Genomic DNA, 16,194 nt, shown 5'->3' with positions numbered 1-16,194 from the left:
ATATATATATAAGAAAAAAGAAAAAGCCCTGAGAAACCACCTGACCTGCCCTAAACTAAAACCAGCTGGTTAGAAACTCAAACATACAATCTTTTTTCTGGTCAGTGAACACCCCACAACTAAATGCTAACAGACTGTGGCAGCAGCAACACTTTTTACAGTGTTATTTCTTAAAGATGTAAATGTGAATGCTCAGAATTAGCTTGTGCCAGTATCTGTGAAGTCTTAAGAAAGGAAATCAGAATAACATGTCTGCTGATTATTCAGGCTGCCACTTCTAAAACATGGCGTGAAACTTCTGCAGACAACAGGGAGGATATCAAGATCACAGCAAAGCTCCTCCTTTTCATCATTTTGAGCTTTCAATCACATGGAATAAGTTGAAAATGTCAGAATGCTGTTTTTGTGTTAGAATATTGATAAAATCTTGTTTCACTGCGACAGGCAGCGTGACGTCACCTCTGCCTTTCACATAAATAATTCATTGATGCTCCAGTCAGGAATACATAATGCGATATTGTGATGCATAGTTCTTTAAGATAAATTGAAATAAGCTGGATTTTTTTTTTTATATTGATGTGTTCAAATCTGGGCTGCATCTCCAATGGTTTCTATTACTCTGTATAATTATGTTACATTCATCAACATACTAAATTCTCTTAGTCTGAACTTAAATCACATTAGCTAACATTTGCTACTGCTCAGAAAATCACTACGTCAAGGGGAGTGAGAAAAAATAAAAGTAGATGTTTGAATTAATTAAATTAATATTAATAATCTGAAGAGCAGAAGTAGAAGCAAAAACTGAACCAAAGGACCAGCTGATGAGATTAGTCCGATGTTTATCTCTTTTAAAAAGTCAACATTACAGCACATTTAAATACACATAATTTGAGAGAAAGTTCCTGGGCACATTGATTAGAATTAGGATGTTGGATATTGTCGTCTTTTTGCTATTGAATGGTTTTTAATTGATTTCCCGTTCACTGAACTTATTCAATGATCTGGTGCCTTCAACAGGAAGTGAGAAAATCTGAGAAACATGATTTTCTGAACTGACGGAAAAACATTTCGAAACCTCTCTTTTGTGTGTGTGTGGGTGTGTGTGTGTGTGTGTGTGTGTGTGTGTGTGTGTGTGTGTGTGTGTGTGTGTGTGTGTTGTGTGTGTTTTGTATTTCAATAATTGGCACCGTCTAGATTTGTATTGTTTTTAAAGAATGTGGCAGCTTGTTGGCTCCATGTGACAATATATTAAGCACATAACACATACTAATCAAATCCTGCTGGGTTTTACCAACCAGGCAGACGCCAGCATCGATCTGTGAGCGCATGAAATGTCCAAACTTGAAGGTGTCTTTTAATCACTATCCGATTTCCAGACTCCCATATTTGAGTGTATTTTGATATCATCTGGAGGCAGAGCAATTTGTTTTAAGAGGTCTTGGCTCAACGTGCAGCAGCATTTAGAACAGGCAGCAGTAATTGACAGAAAGAGGTAGAGGGAGGTTAAGTGAGGAAGGACAGAGAATAAGTTGAAAGGCGGACGTGCCTGATTCCATGAATGTTCTTGATTGCGTAGCTGATTTCCTTGCGGAGTTCTTTCTCGTCAAACTCCATCTGAAAAACAGGCGGAGAGGAAATTAAACATACACACACTCACACACGGTCGATTCTGGCAAACAGGGGGCAGACATCACGGGAGTTCATCTATTAACCTTCAAGCATCTGTTTTTAATATATTTGACCAGATATTTCTTCTTTATTTAGTGCAACGCCACATTTATTACCTGCATTCCTGAAGCAAAACGTTTTCTTCGGAAACACTCTCAATAAACACATAAAACATGATGATTAATCACCCAAAGCTTCCTGGAGTTTCAGTCCACCCTCTGGTTAGGAAGCAACCTGCTCTGTCCTCGGTGGGAAACCCACTGGGAAGTTTTATGTTGCCTCAGTCAACTTACAGTGAGTTTTATATCCACAGAGGGAGGTTGAGAGAAGATGCAAGAGAGAGCTGGGAAACCGGGAGGAAAAGGTGAGGTGGAAACGATCTGGCTATGTAAAAGGAAAGGAAGTGAGGGACAGGTACGTAGAGGGGATATTTGAGTCACGACCATCATTCGTCAGATGGATGGTTCAACGTCTCGCAGCAGGAAATCCACAGGTTTATTTGGATTGGCATTGCTCAAATGAAGGGGAAACTCCTGCTCTTGTGCCTGAGTGGTCTTTGCCATGATTTACTGACACACTAAAGGGAACTGAGCAGTCATTGATGTTATTATTTCCACACTTGTTTTTCCTGCTGTGAACATTCAGATTTAACCTGATGTAACAGATGGTTTGGGTTTTTTTCTATGCGAGGCCACCGAGTCCAAAAATATTCCCAGACAGGTCAATACAAGGGTATTTAAAAAAAATCCTAGCACAGACAAACCAATCTTTACCTTTTTGCAACATGACATGTACAAGCTAGGAAAGAAACATTCATAGGAGTAAGTATAATTTTGTCAAGTTGGTTCAATCTAATACGAAATATCTATAACAAATGTTTACATTTTTGTGTCCTGTGCATGTTTTTTTTCTTGCAACTGTCACTGCTTACTTTCATGAGCACACCTTACAGAACTCATGAAAAAGTCGAGCAGGTTACAGGGGAGTTGCAACAATAATAAACAGCTCTCTTGGGAAATTTACAAATACAAAAAGCAGCATCTGCTCATGTACCGCCATGCAACTAAACTGCATCAAACCTCCCGTTCCCAAGACCCTTCCACCACCTTTTCGAGCCCTCCGGCACCCGAAAAGACAAAAAGTCGCATCATATAAAAGGAAAAACGTATTCTGTCTCATACAACCCCCCTGATATAAACCATAGGTCTCAAGAAATTACGAAATCACTATAGCAAGATATTAAAATGTCCCTTGTGAGGTACAGCATGTACAGGACTGACAGCTTCCTTCCTAAGTTTGAACCTCTGTAAATCTATTCATTCATTCATTTTGCTTTGTTGGTCATGTGGTAATGAATGAGCCATTTTAAAAGTTTATAGCAAAGTTTACTCAGAAAGCAATCCTTAGAAAGCTGTTGTGAGGAGCATCAGAAACCCTCAAATTTGGGGAAAGTTTTCTAAGACGTGTGAGGGAGATGCAGCACTAATGTAACACCTAAAAGGTTGGTTGAGTTTACATTTTGTTTTGTTTTGTTTTTCTTCACTTTCCTCTATCTTGCTGTAATCTGCTAAGAGATCACAGTGAACGAAAAACTGTTATGAACTGAGAAGGATCGAACCAACTCTGAGGTAGAGGAGGATGGAACTAAAATTTTGAAATGAATTCTAATATTTATGTTTTGCATACGAGCTAAAAATGATAATTAACAGAGACTTTGTCAGGCTTCAGAGAGTGACGAGACTTCTTTGGGTAAAAACACAATGTGTGAGCTGAGACATGAGTTTGCTCCCCGACTTTTAAAAAAGGGGAATAAAAAAATCACAAAAGAAACACAAATCTGTTATTGCAATGGTTCAATGCAATAACTGAATGCATTGAATTATTTTAATCATCAATGTACCCCATAAACTAAGGCTGTAATTATCTGTTGTACAAAAAGATTAATTTATGTGAGCTGGAATCGAAGGGGGAAAAAAAACAGATGGGACTAAATATGAGTCTGGAAAATGAGACCATAAAAGTCCAGCTTTAACAGATTTGTATAAAATTATTAACAACGTAGTTTTACAACCATATTAAACAAATGTTGCAGATTAGTTTCCATTTACATCCTGGATCTTGATGTCATCATTTTCTATTCATGTTATTTATTTTTATTTTTTTTTTTGCATCATAAAAATGGAGCGCCAAACATCCTAGCATAAAATCACCTCCTTTTGGGATCTTAAAATAAAAAGAAATAAGTGGACGTTATTTATTCCGAGAGCAGGAAAAGTATTATTGGCGCAGATTGTTGCATGCACGCTCTTTGCAGAGTCCCCACCTTGACCAGTTCGAAGGGGAAGCGCTCGTGGAAGATGCGATTGATCCTCGCGCCGCCCGACAGCTCGGCCGTGTCAATCTGGTCTCCGGAGCCCTCTATGCACTTCTCAAAGTCCACTGAAAACTGCTGCACCATTCTGCAAGAAGACACGGACGCAAGCATCGGCAAAGCATCCACCTAACCTCAAGTTTAAAGTCAAATCTGTTCGTCTGCTTACTGGAGGAGGGCCTTGGTTTTGCGGGACGGATCATCGGGTCTGAAGTTCTTGTACTCCTCCACCTCCTTCTCTATGGAGAGGAGCTGACTCTGCAGCTTCGCCCGCAGACCCGGCAGGGTGTCCCGGATGTGGTTGGTCAGTTGCTGTGCAAGTTAAAAGGTCGCCGTTATCGATTTTAGGTCAACGTTGGGTAAAATGAGAAACGGCATAGAGCAACACGCTTTCCCCCCACCCCCCTTACCTGATTGAGGACTTTCTGGAGGTAGGGCGTGCCCATGCGTTCAGCCAGGTGTCTGTAAGCAGGGTGGGTGAGGAAGAACTTCCTCTCAGCAGCCATAGCAGCATTAATATCCTTCTTTCCGTCAATGTCCTTCTGGCTCCTGTTAACCACGCCGATGTAACCTGGATGCAAAATATCGGCCTGAGTCTAAAAGGCTGAGATTTACAACAAGGGGGGAAACTGATCCAGGTAGTTTTAGGACTTCCTTGAATTTGAGACAAGACAAAATGAGAAGAGGAATCTTGGATTATTCTTTAGCCAACAAGTGGATCTAACTGATTCACATGCGCTTCATGATGCAAGCCTGAGTGAGACGCAAAAATGTTATTGCAAACTACAAGATTTATGTTCGCCATGTTTTGAGGACACATAGGAGAAGAAATGGAGGAAGAAAAAAAACTAGCTGGGAGAGTTCAGGGCAAAAGGATCCCATTTCATCTCCAGTTAAACTTCCTGATCCTTCACTCTGGTAAAAGTCGTTTCATGCTCTATAACTAATGCAAATTCGAGCCAACGGCCTTGTAAATCAGAACATCCGCGACATTAGCCGGAGAGCAGGCTGGAAAAAAACAAGGAACATGAAAATATTCAAAAACACATGCCTGGGGTCTGACCAAGTGTCAGTGGAAAAGAAAAGATTGAATCAGCAACAACAAAAACCCACAAGACAGACACAAGATCTTTTCCACAGGGAGATTTTCCCCTTTAAAAAAAAAAAAAAAAAAAAAACGCTCTTTTTCCAAACTAAATTTTTTATATTTTTTTTTTTTTTTAATTCAGATCTGATTTATTTCTGTCTCTCCTCTCATTTTCTTATTTTTCCCCCTTCTTAACCGGCTTTGAATATGCCTGCCTTTCTACCACAAGAGGGAAACAATGTGTCACTGCGCTGCCCTGAGGTGGGGAAAAGAAGAATGTTTATTTGTGGGCTCTCACCCCTGCGCAGGGGAAGCAGCTTGTTCTCCAGGATGTCTTTAGCGTCTGTCCCTTCGTCCATCAAGTCCAGCTTGGTGATCACCCCTATGGTCCTCATTCCTACAGGTTGTAAACAGATTGAGCAGAAATACATTTAATAAAACGCAACGTGATCACAAGAATGTGTGAAAAAGGGGTTTGACCAGAAATATTGGGTTTCTAAGTACAGAGTATGGAAGATATTTATATTTCCGGATTTAAACCATGTCCAATACACTAAACGTGTTTAGGATCCCTGACAATAATGACTATTCAGAACAATAAATACATTTTTGGTTAAATTAGTGAAATTTGTATTTTCTTTTAGTGAAAGCATTTGATTTTTCCTCTGTTGTGTCGACGTCTGGGTTTGCTGGCATGCACGTCCTCACCCTGAGGGTCGACCTCTTTGGCAATTTTTAAAGCATCAGAGTTGGCCAGATCTGAGTTGGCCGGGGAAACGGCCAGCATGAGGCAGTTCTCCTTGGTCACAAACTGCAACAGCATGTCTCTGATCTGAGCCTCGATGTCTGCAGGCTGGTCTCCGACCGGCACCTTGGTCATTCCCGGCAGGTCCACCAGCGTCAGGTTCAGCACTGCGAGAAGGAGAGGGAACAGAAGAGCTGAGATCATTCAAAACAAAATGGACTATCTCATCAAATTAGCTCTTGATGAAGTAGAATTTATCATGCAGAGCCTCATAAAACATAATTGAATCTGTGTATGATGCAGATGTCAGACTTACCATGAGGAGAGTAGACACGCAGGTTGATGGGGACGGGGGAGATGCCCTTGTTGGCTCCCGTGATGCGGTCAGTCTCCGCCTCAATCTCCTGTCGCACCTCATCAAAATCTGTGAATTTTTTGCCCTTGCAGTGGAGGAACTCTGCATATTCTGAGTTAGAGCATTTAAAAAAAAGTCACATTAGTCAGTAATGGAAGCAGACAAGGTTCTCCCTGCTTTGTTATCTCTTATCTTGTTTTTAGCTAAGATTATATTTCTAAGAATCATGTGTTTCACCTGTAGGGGAGTTCATCAGCTGAAGAACCAAAGGACGACGGGTCACGATGCCAGAACCACGAGGAAGGAAATCCCTGCAACACAGAAACGAAGAACATGTTTAATGATCAACGTAACATAAAAGGTTTCTTTTTTTTTTTTTTTTAATAACTGCAAACGTTAACATTGCCTGGCTTGGAAGAATAAAAGTTGTTTTTATTCCCCTTTTCATTTATTTATATTTACAAAATCAAACACTGGTGATTGTTGACTAATTTCATTAGTAAAATAATATTATTTATTTTTTTAAATGAAAAATAAAACGAATTTGTAACATAAATTAATAAAATACAATTTAGCTTTTATTAAAAAAAAAAATCACTATCAAGTTAATAAAGTTACATTTGAATAACAGCAGCTGGACTTTAACAATTTAAAAAGGAACGAAATGAAAATGCTCCGAAATGAAATATAAAAACCCCTCAAAATAAAGATAAAACAAATCCTTGTCTTTACATTCTGTCACTTGAAATATGGGAATTATCTGATAGGAAATATAAATAATCATTTTTGCTTTAGAATACAATTTTTTTTTACAGTCTTCAAGTGGAGCCTGGTCTGGATTATCATAAGTGTGGGAGGAACATGTGCTTGTGACAGCATAAGAGGTTGTTTCCACACTTATAACAATCAGGACATTTAGATGCCTTCTTGTGTGAAGTACACTGTTTTCTTTTGCTACTTATGCAACCTTGGTGTCAACTGGCCTGCAGCGCTGCAGACACTTCAGCCAGCTGGCAAGCCTCTTGTCATTCCCTGATGCGTAATTAAGGTGCTGCTGAACGTACATTGTCTTCAGTTTTCTAAGAATATTGTTTGCGTGTTCTTTTCACATTGACTACGTATGTGCATATATAAATGTTTTAAACGTTCCATTACATTACAAAGCCAAAGCTGTGCAAAACAATCTGCCACCAAAGACAGGAAACTCTGAAACAAACATACAAAAATATGCAAGCATGTGTATGAGAAGCAGCTGCTTTACATGCACTGTGTAAAAATTTCACTTTATATTACATAATACAGTTCATACAGACATTTGCTTTCAAGCTTTTGCTTCTTTTGATTCTGATGAAGATTGGAGTATTACAGTTGAGCAACAAAAACGTTTTAATACATAAAGGTCAAGGTTCAGGTCCTTGCAAACATCACTTTATTAGTACGAGAAATACATTCAAACAAAGTGTTTGTTCTACACATAATTTGGTCAGAAATGTTTAGCTAAATGACTCTTCACACCACAATATGTTCTGACAAAAAAACAAACAAAAAAAAAAAAACAGCTGCATCTATGTAATTCTATCAGTAAAACTATGTACAGATTAAAGTGACACATAATTAAAGTAACCTTTCTGAAATATCTATTGTTTATTTCAAATGTCTTTATTTTGATATATTTTATTAAAGATGTTATGCAACAAGGGCATGAAAAAGGAAGGAAAATTATATGATGTAAGAATTCATTTAATATATGTTATTCTGCTTTAAAGGGAATCCTTTTCTCTGGTAGCCTTTCTGTGTCCCATCGGCTCTACCTGCCAGCACATTTTTCTGAGTGGTGTTTCCTCCCCCGCCCCTTTCCTCCTAGTTGGACACTTTTCACAGAGGACAGATGGTCTAAACTGCAGGTCTTCCTCTTACACATTTATTCCACTTAAACTGGCAGCCATCCTCCAATTAATGAGCAAAGCCACAGACAGGGTTTTTACATCTATGTGTTTGCCGACAGAATAATACATTTGTCGCTCTGTAGCGTTACATAAATCCCTGATCATTTCACTAATTCCTTCAGGAAAGCTTCCGCCCCCATCAGTGTCCTCTATTGTTAAATCTCCCGCAGAGACGTGGGAAATGAAACAAAAACACCCACACAATCCTTTCATCGAGGAGACATAATAATGTAAGACAGATTATTTTCTTTTTTATTTTTCATAGTTGCATCAACCTACTTTTGGGAGAGCACTTAGCAGTTGTACAATCATTAATCAATACCTGTCTCAGTCCTAACAGAGTCTCTGGTGGCTCCATTTATCATAACCGCTGCAGCAGAGACTCAAATCTCCTTCAGTTTTGCAGATTTGTGATTATGCTGCTGCAATGAAGATTACTGTCCTTTTAGGCTTTTTAGAAATCCTTGCATGTGGTGCCAAAATATGTCTGTGTCTGTAGAGCTTTTCTTTAGAAAAAAAAAAAAGTATCTTATCTCTGGGGTGGAAGTGCAAAATCTGCACTTACTCGTCTGTAGGTTGTGAGGAGTTTCAGAAACAGGTTCTGTTTTGTACATTTCTTGTTTCTGCAGATCTGGCAATAATGTGAACAGTGAAATTCAACTCAGCTGTCCAAAAATGTATTTATTTGCAGTTGATGCCTGATTTAACAAAGGAAGCACTTTTTTTTTTTTCACATAGGGCTAGACTGGTTTGGAGTTTGTTTGGGGAACAAATTCTATGAATCAGATCATTTCAAAACTGTACGTTTAATTTAGAATGGATATATTTTTCAGCTTTATTTCGAAGCAGTTTGAAGCTCTGAAACATTGAAGTGTGATAAAAAAAACAAGATATCCTTTATATATGTTTATATATAAAGCAGCACTTTATGTGTAGCTATGGACAAGTGTCTAGTAAAAGCCAGTAACGTATTGTTTTCTTTAATTATCAGTTAACTAAAGTGATGCACAGCAGATTGTGTTTTTTCATGTAGAATGGTTAGGCTTTTTTTGTTATGATTTAACATGATTTTTAAATCATACGTTGCTTTTTCTTGTTATTTTTCTCAGGCATTAACAGTTTTACAAATTCAGTGGAAGAATTGGTGGGTTTACGCATGTTCCTTTACATCCTCTTCCTACTGCTTTATGTGAGACATATATTTTTTTTTACGTCTAATAACCTGGACCTGGCGCTCCTCTGTTGGTCGTGTTATGTACATCACCTCACTTCCGACTCCAGACACAGTCGGACACTGAGCCTCGTCTAATCCTCCTCTAATGCGTGGAGTGTTACGAGTCCTGACAGTAATGAAGCAGCACAACAACGTGTGTGTTTTTCCCCCCACAGGCTCTAAAATTAGAGGATGCTTCTAAAGTGATGAATAAGTAATGCACATATACATATAGGATAAAGGTTGGCGGTAAAGCCAGCTGCTCTCCTTGCGGCTGTGTGGTGGGAATAGAGGGTTAGGTCACATCCAATGGGAGAATGTATCGAAGGCAAGCAGAGATTAGTGCTAATCCCCTGTAGCAGTGCCTCAATAAATGATGTCCTCTTCCCCCACTGTCTCTCAGTGAATGCTGTCTCATCCTACCTATATTCAATTCTGTTTCAATAGTTTCACACATTTAAAAGCTACTTCCAAGACCGCAAAACGAAGAGTAATGACACATTTTACAACCTCCGTGAACTTTCTCAGAGGTTTCTATGAAAAAATGCAAATGTGTAACTTGTGATTTTTACTTTCGCAATCCTATATATGTACTTATCCAAAATAATTTTAGAAAACATCTTCCCTTTAAATTTGCTTTGTTGGGGCAGCAGCATCAGAGCCAATGACTTAAAAAGGCTCAGAAAATTACTGACAACCCTGGGCATCCTCTTCATGAGACTGCTTCCCCACAGCAGAGTGTCTTCAGTCAGAGGCTTCAAGAGAACCGCTGTAATACAGACCACTGCAGGAGAGTCCTCCTATCCACAGCCATCAATGTCTACGACTCTTTGAGGAAGATAATGTGATTTGAGATGTAGAACAGAATTTAATATTTCAAAACTGAGATAAAGGTTTCCTACAAGAGTGAGCTCAATTTTTCTTTGAATTTTAAAATGTAATGATTTAGTAATGCAGCATTTAACTCGGGCAACAATTCTTTTTCAACAGGGATCCCACGCCATGTCCTTCCTTCCGCATTAATAAAGACGGCATCCCTGCTCCTAATTTTAGACACAATAAAGCGTTTCATGCAGCTGCAGTCCACTGTCCTGCTCCTCACTTCCAGGCCTCTGCCTCAGCATTATGTAACACAACACCATCTTCATATCATCAGCTTAACATGGGTGTGGGAACGGCGATGGCAGCTGGGAGCGAGGAATCACAGGCTGTAGTTTTACAGCGAGGTATTAGGTTGTGCAAGTCAGCAGGTTGGATAAGCCGTAAAAAAAATATTTAAAAAAATGCTGCTGCAACATCAACCTCCTCAACTGTCTGCATCCCAGGAAAACATTTATCAGTGTAAAACCTTTGTGTTTCCCCTCCATTTACGCCACACTACCAGTTTCTGTTCGAGTTCATCGTTCCTAACGATAGGAATTAGAAAAAGTGTTGTTGTGCATGAATATTTTGAATCGAGTTAAGGAAACTAAAACTTCTTAACAGTATTTCTGTAAACTGACGAAATAACTGGAAGCTGCAGTAGTACGCAATTTTTGTTGGGTTTAAGAGTTAATAGAAAGAGAGAGAAGAAAAAGAGAGAAAGAGCTGTCCGTGGTTCTGAAAGTAAGCAGCATGTGAAAGTAATGACTGGGATGGATGAAAGGTTCAGCGCACTAAATTTAATCCGTTCTGGAGCCAAGAGAGAAATATGTCCCATTATTAAATGCAACAGTGTTTCACTCAGAGTCCCAGTATCAGAAGATATCTTCATGTTTACCCACAATGCAAGCTAAGTATAGCTTTTGCATGACTATAGGTTCTCATTTCAGGATTTACATTTTAACACTAGCTTTTTAACAGATTTTTATTTCACTTTAGGATAAACGAATCACTCCTCAAACTACACAAAACTGATGTTCAACTCCAGGTCCTAATTGCTGCTTTATTGTGTTCGGCACAAGAGACCCGCTTTGTCTGAGATAATTAGACTCTGGTGAGTTTAAAATACTAACTGGATGACAGTCATAAAAGGCAGACAGTGGCTTCGCTCATCTCTTTATTAATGAAAGACAATATTATTTACATTCAAACCTGTGCTGTTATTGGGAGGTGTGAGAAGACGTTTTTAAGTAAAGTAAATTGTTATTTTATGTGTATTATTTAAATATGAACAACATTAGTAGGTTGGATCTACATAATGATAATGACAATGATGGTTATGAGGATAATGTGTTCTTCTGTTGCTCCAACAAAGACACTTCTGTATAAATAACAACAATACATCAAATAAAAAAATGGTGTCTTAATCACCTGATTAATTTACAACTGCAGTGCCAATATGTCTTCAATTCAGCATCTTGCAAAATCTGAACCCTGCTATTACTCTCTGCAGCTGCGACGTACGCTGTCATTTTCTGAGAAAAGCAAAAGCAAATGAAATATTTACTAGAATAAAAAATAATGCAGGTCATTGTGAACGGAGATAAACTCTGCCATCTAATTCAGACCAATTAAACCACTGAGATATGATTTGATCCAACTGAGCCGAATATACATGAGCAGCTATAGAAGGCTGGGAAATTAAAACAGCGGGAGTTCGACATATATCAGCAGAGAGGACTTGAGGCAGAACCAATACAGTGAAGGACAAACGAAATGATGCTTTTGATGCAAAATAAACTAGCAACCTTTGACTCTCCTCGTCCTAGAATCACGCCTGCCAGGTGCACAGCAGCGTGCATTTCAGAGACAAAGTGCTTGTTTAAATTGAACTTAACTGAACTCCTTTTAAACGACTTTTCTTTTAAACGAAAGGCTTTGCAAAAGAATGCAGAAAAACAATTGTTCTAAGCCATTTCTGGCATGCTTCAGTGCTGGATATCAATTGAAAGACTGTCACGGGATGCACAAAGCCTCCGTTGTGAAATAACTGTATTTTGAACAAAGAATGACAGAAACAGGAAGTTAGAAATGGGAGAAACAAAGATGTGTGAACACACTCTGTTGTATGCTTTTATTGGTTTAAATAGATAAAAAAAGGCAGAATAATTAAGTGGTGGAGGCGGAGCAGCATCTGAGCAGCTGAACTTGACAGATAAAAACACAATCGTTTCTGTTTTACACTGTAGTTAAAAAAAAAAAAAAGAACTGCATATCCAGCAACTAAAACATCTGCTGGAAAGATTTGCGTATCTCTTTGGAAGAGGTTTTCAACTTGCTACCAAGTCCCCAAGGTAAAGAGACACATTATGAGCTAGAAGCTGTTACTATGACAACAACGGTGCGAGTGCAGAGTAGCATTTTCCAAAATGAGTGTGAAGAGAGCTTTAATCACTTGAAAAAAGCAAAGTGTTACTGAATCAGGGTCTTTCTATGAGGTGTAAAAATTACATAAAGCAAAAGAATGCTTTTACAACAACTTCAAACGATTAAACAGGAATAGGAATCTAAGATAGTATGTGATTATGGCAAAAAAAAAAAAATCACACAAAATGAAGAAAATGTGTTTAGAAGTGAAAGAAAGGAGGGAAAAATACCAGAAGCACCCATAAAAAAACTGAAAAAATATTCATGGAAATTGTAGAACTGAATGAATAAAGAGAACATGATATTAACAATTTACAAAAAATCCAAATCTCAAGAGAAAACCAAAAAAGTAAAGATATTTTAGGAGACAGTTCCAATCAACTGGAAAAATATAGTGTGAATGTGGGTAATTTTAAAAATAATATCCGACCAAAAGTTACATCCAACCATACTTTATATTATGTTTATGATTCGGTATCCCATATGCTGTGTAGCTCTAATATTCCCTGTCTTGTTCCTTTTTTATTTTATATTTTATCTTTTATTTTTTACTTTTTGGTGACTGTAATTTTCTTCCATTACACAAAATACTTTGTGATTTTCTGCATTTTGCTTGTGGTTAGTAAAATGACTGCATACTTACATTCATCTTGTGACATGTTTTCCTATTTTATTTGAATTTACTTTTTAGTGTTGTTTGGCTTCTTCCTTGAGTTTTGTTCACTGCTGTGTTTTGCACTTGTGTAGTAAATTTGTTCGTTGGAATATAAGTGTTTATTATAATTCCCCAGCATCATTTGTAGATTGTACAGACATGTAAACAGGAAACGTGGCTCGCCTGCTCTCAGTTAGGATGGGGGTAAGCTGCCACCAGGTGAACTATGAGTGCACCTAAATCAGAGAATAACAGATCAGTTACAAATCTTTGGATTAACTCACAAGCTGGGTTTGGACATATGTGTTGTTCCAGAGAGGTCAATTATTACTATGATGTTGCTTTTTTTTTTTTTTACCCCATATGTGACTTTATCTTGTTCACTTTAAGATATAATGCTGAATCACATCGACTGAATCCTCCATTAAACATCAAAAAACAAGCAAGCAGATTCTTTTTTTTTCTCTCCAAGCAAGCTGGTTTCACCAATGCTGCTCTGTGTGCAGTAAGCTTTACTTCCAGCATTATAAACACTGCTAGACAGATGGTTTGAGCTGAGCTGAAAGGGCTCAAAGCTCAGGTGGACTCCTTTTCTCCTCACTGCAAGGTCACTGTGCAGCGACTGCCGCACAACAGATCAGATTTGCTCCGCTTTGCTTCGTTTCGTCTGTTTCAGCAGAAACTCCAGCTCTGACAGACAGAAAAACAAACTGGACACGGTCTGAAAGCCTCGAAGCATCAGTTCTGCACACTGTTCTGCGCAGAATTAAAACAGCCTGGAGAGGGAATCGCTCTAAAAGCAACACAAGCAAACAGAAACTGTCTCCCGTTGCCAGAAAGTCAACACCCGCACTTATTTGACTCTCTCAGGATCCCAGGGGGATTTGTGCTCTTTATCGAGACAATAAAACATGTTTTATACAAAACGTACTTATTTTTTTATACTATGTTGCCTAAAAGGGAATTCTGGTCCGTGAATGCATCATGCGGGAGTAAACAGATAAACTTCACCGGGGATTTATGTAGGCCTCACAAAATAATCTGCTTTCCAGCGCGCTGCCAGTGACAGAAAGTGCGACTAAAACCCGAATAATTCAGATGCGCCAGTTTGGTCAATCTAACTCTTTGGTCAATGTGTCCTCTGACAACCTGTCCGGTAATGGAGATGTAAACTGGGCCGCCTGCGGGAACGCACATCCCTCGCTGCCTTGGATAAAGCTACTTACTTCCCGACGAAGTTCTCCAGAACCGAGCTCTTCCCCGCGCTCTGGCCGCCCACCACGGCGATCTGCGGCAGGTCCAGGTTCGCGTTCTGCCCGATGGCCGAGAAGGCATCTTGCATGCGGTTCACCAGAGGAATCAGATCCTCCATTCCCCGGTTCCCCATCTTTGCGGTGCTAGAGGATAGTCTATCCTCCTTGTCAGCGTCGGGGCGGGTTTATTTATCTATCCTCTTCGTCCCCGCAGGCCACCCTGTCTTTCAGAGAGAGCTTTATGCTTTTGTTTTTATTTTACTTCTCGCTTTGCTCCCTCATTTGTGAGTCTTCCTTGGTGTGTCAGATCACCTCAGAGAGATAGGACTCTTTCCACGATACTCCTCTAACAAGCACCGCGGGGAGGAGGAGAGGGAGGGGGATGATCTCTTCCATCGGCGGATCCCTGCAGTACATAAAATGAACCACCTGGTGGCGTGTTTTATCAAAACATTTTTGCTGAGTTTCATAAATACCATTTCATAGTGTCATTCTTGCATAATTAAATCGTGCTTAATTGTTATACGCGCATACATTGATGTTCATTTGTATCAAAAGAAAAACACTTGAAGTCAGAATTTGGTTTCAAAATAACAATCAGAATCAATGTTCTTTATTAATGACAAAGGACAAATTATTAAGTTTAAAATTATGTACATAAAAAACTTCAAATTCAGAGCAAAACCCCTAATTCGTTGTTGTTGTTGTTTTTAAATAAAACAATACAAATAATAATTTTGCAATTCTGTTTTGATTTCTGGGTCAACCGCTAAGGGGCGATATGATCCTCCACTTTCTTTTATTTTTTGAGTCTGGTTTGGATTTCAGGAGAGCAGGTTTGCAGCGAGTAGTTAACTCTGCATTATGACTTTTGCTGGATATTAAACCAGCGTTCCCATTTTGTTCCTTGAGTCAGAATTTAAGGAGGCCTGAGGTAAAATGCAAAAGTTATTTTAGACGGCCATATCATTGTAATAACTGGCTAGGTGAAAGCTATGCTAAGCTAACCTGTTGTTTTCAGTGTGGGTGACGGCTAACGTAACATTAGCTTCGCTCAAATTAAAACAGGTGCAATTATTATTAACTAACTATTAATACATTGCTTCTATATGATGACGCTGTAGTCTGTTGAAAAATATGTTAGTTTACAACATATTTTCTTTCTGAGCTGTTTTAAGGTGGTAAATTAGTATAAAGTTAACGTAAATTATCTACGCTAACGTTAGCACGTAGCCCTGAAATATGAGAGCAGCGTGAAATCCGAGTCTGTGCGCAGGGTTAAAAAGTGTGTTTGACAATACGCAGCGGACTCAAGGACACATAAAAACTAGTCTTTCTTCCTCTGCATCAGGGTTCCCATGCGGTAGGGACGTTTCCATTACTCTTCCTGTGTCTGACATTTCACTGTGAGCCGGCGGAGGATATTGTTATTTCTGCAGTGATGTTCAACCCACACATCCATCAGCAGCAGCAGCAACAACAGCAGCAGCAGCTTCACCAACACCTGCGACAGCTGCAGCAACTTTTCCAGCAGCAGCCTCCGCCTCCTCCCCCAGCGCAGCCGCCTCCCGCTCACCATGTCGGTCATCACCACCAGACTCCGCGGTAAG

At 39.1% G+C, this 16,194-nt stretch overlaps 1 protein-coding gene across 12 annotated transcripts in view; it reads right to left on the bottom strand.

Moving 5' to 3' along the window:
• The window catches only part of dnm1a (dynamin 1a), a 52,603-nt gene extending 37,638 nt beyond the window's left edge, over window positions 1–14,965 (bottom strand). For 7 of the 12 annotated variants that reach the window (XM_015044223.1, XM_015044220.1, XM_015044217.1 and 4 more), the window contains exons 1-9: window positions 14,558–14,964; window positions 6,467–6,540; window positions 6,191–6,340; window positions 5,838–6,041; window positions 5,428–5,526; window positions 4,453–4,613; window positions 4,212–4,354; window positions 3,995–4,130; window positions 1,550–1,617 (exon numbers count right to left, since the gene is read on the bottom strand). In XM_015044223.1, the coding sequence (XP_014899709.1) occupies window positions 1,550–1,617; window positions 3,995–4,130; window positions 4,212–4,354; window positions 4,453–4,613; window positions 5,428–5,526; window positions 5,838–6,041; window positions 6,191–6,340; window positions 6,467–6,540; window positions 14,558–14,718 (1,196 nt within the window). In that variant the 5' untranslated portion in view covers window positions 14,719–14,964. Of the gene's footprint in view, window positions 1–1,549; window positions 1,618–3,994; window positions 4,131–4,211; window positions 4,355–4,452; window positions 4,614–5,427; window positions 5,527–5,837; window positions 6,042–6,190; window positions 6,341–6,466; window positions 6,541–14,557 lie in introns of all 12 variants that reach the window. The other 5 variants (XM_015044228.1, XM_015044229.1, XM_015044225.1 and 2 more) reach the window with 3 other exon arrangements.
• Between the last annotated feature and the right edge of the window lie 1,229 nt (window positions 14,966–16,194).

The sequence above is a fragment of the Poecilia latipinna genome, unplaced genomic scaffold, assembly GCF_001443285.1.
Source record: "Poecilia latipinna isolate Pla-1442-1.1 unplaced genomic scaffold, P_latipinna-1.0 Scaffold665, whole genome shotgun sequence".
NCBI lineage: Eukaryota > Metazoa > Chordata > Actinopteri > Cyprinodontiformes > Poeciliidae > Poecilia > Poecilia latipinna.
The sequence above is the reverse complement of the archived record's forward strand: the minus strand, read 5'-3'. Positions and strand labels throughout refer to the sequence as shown.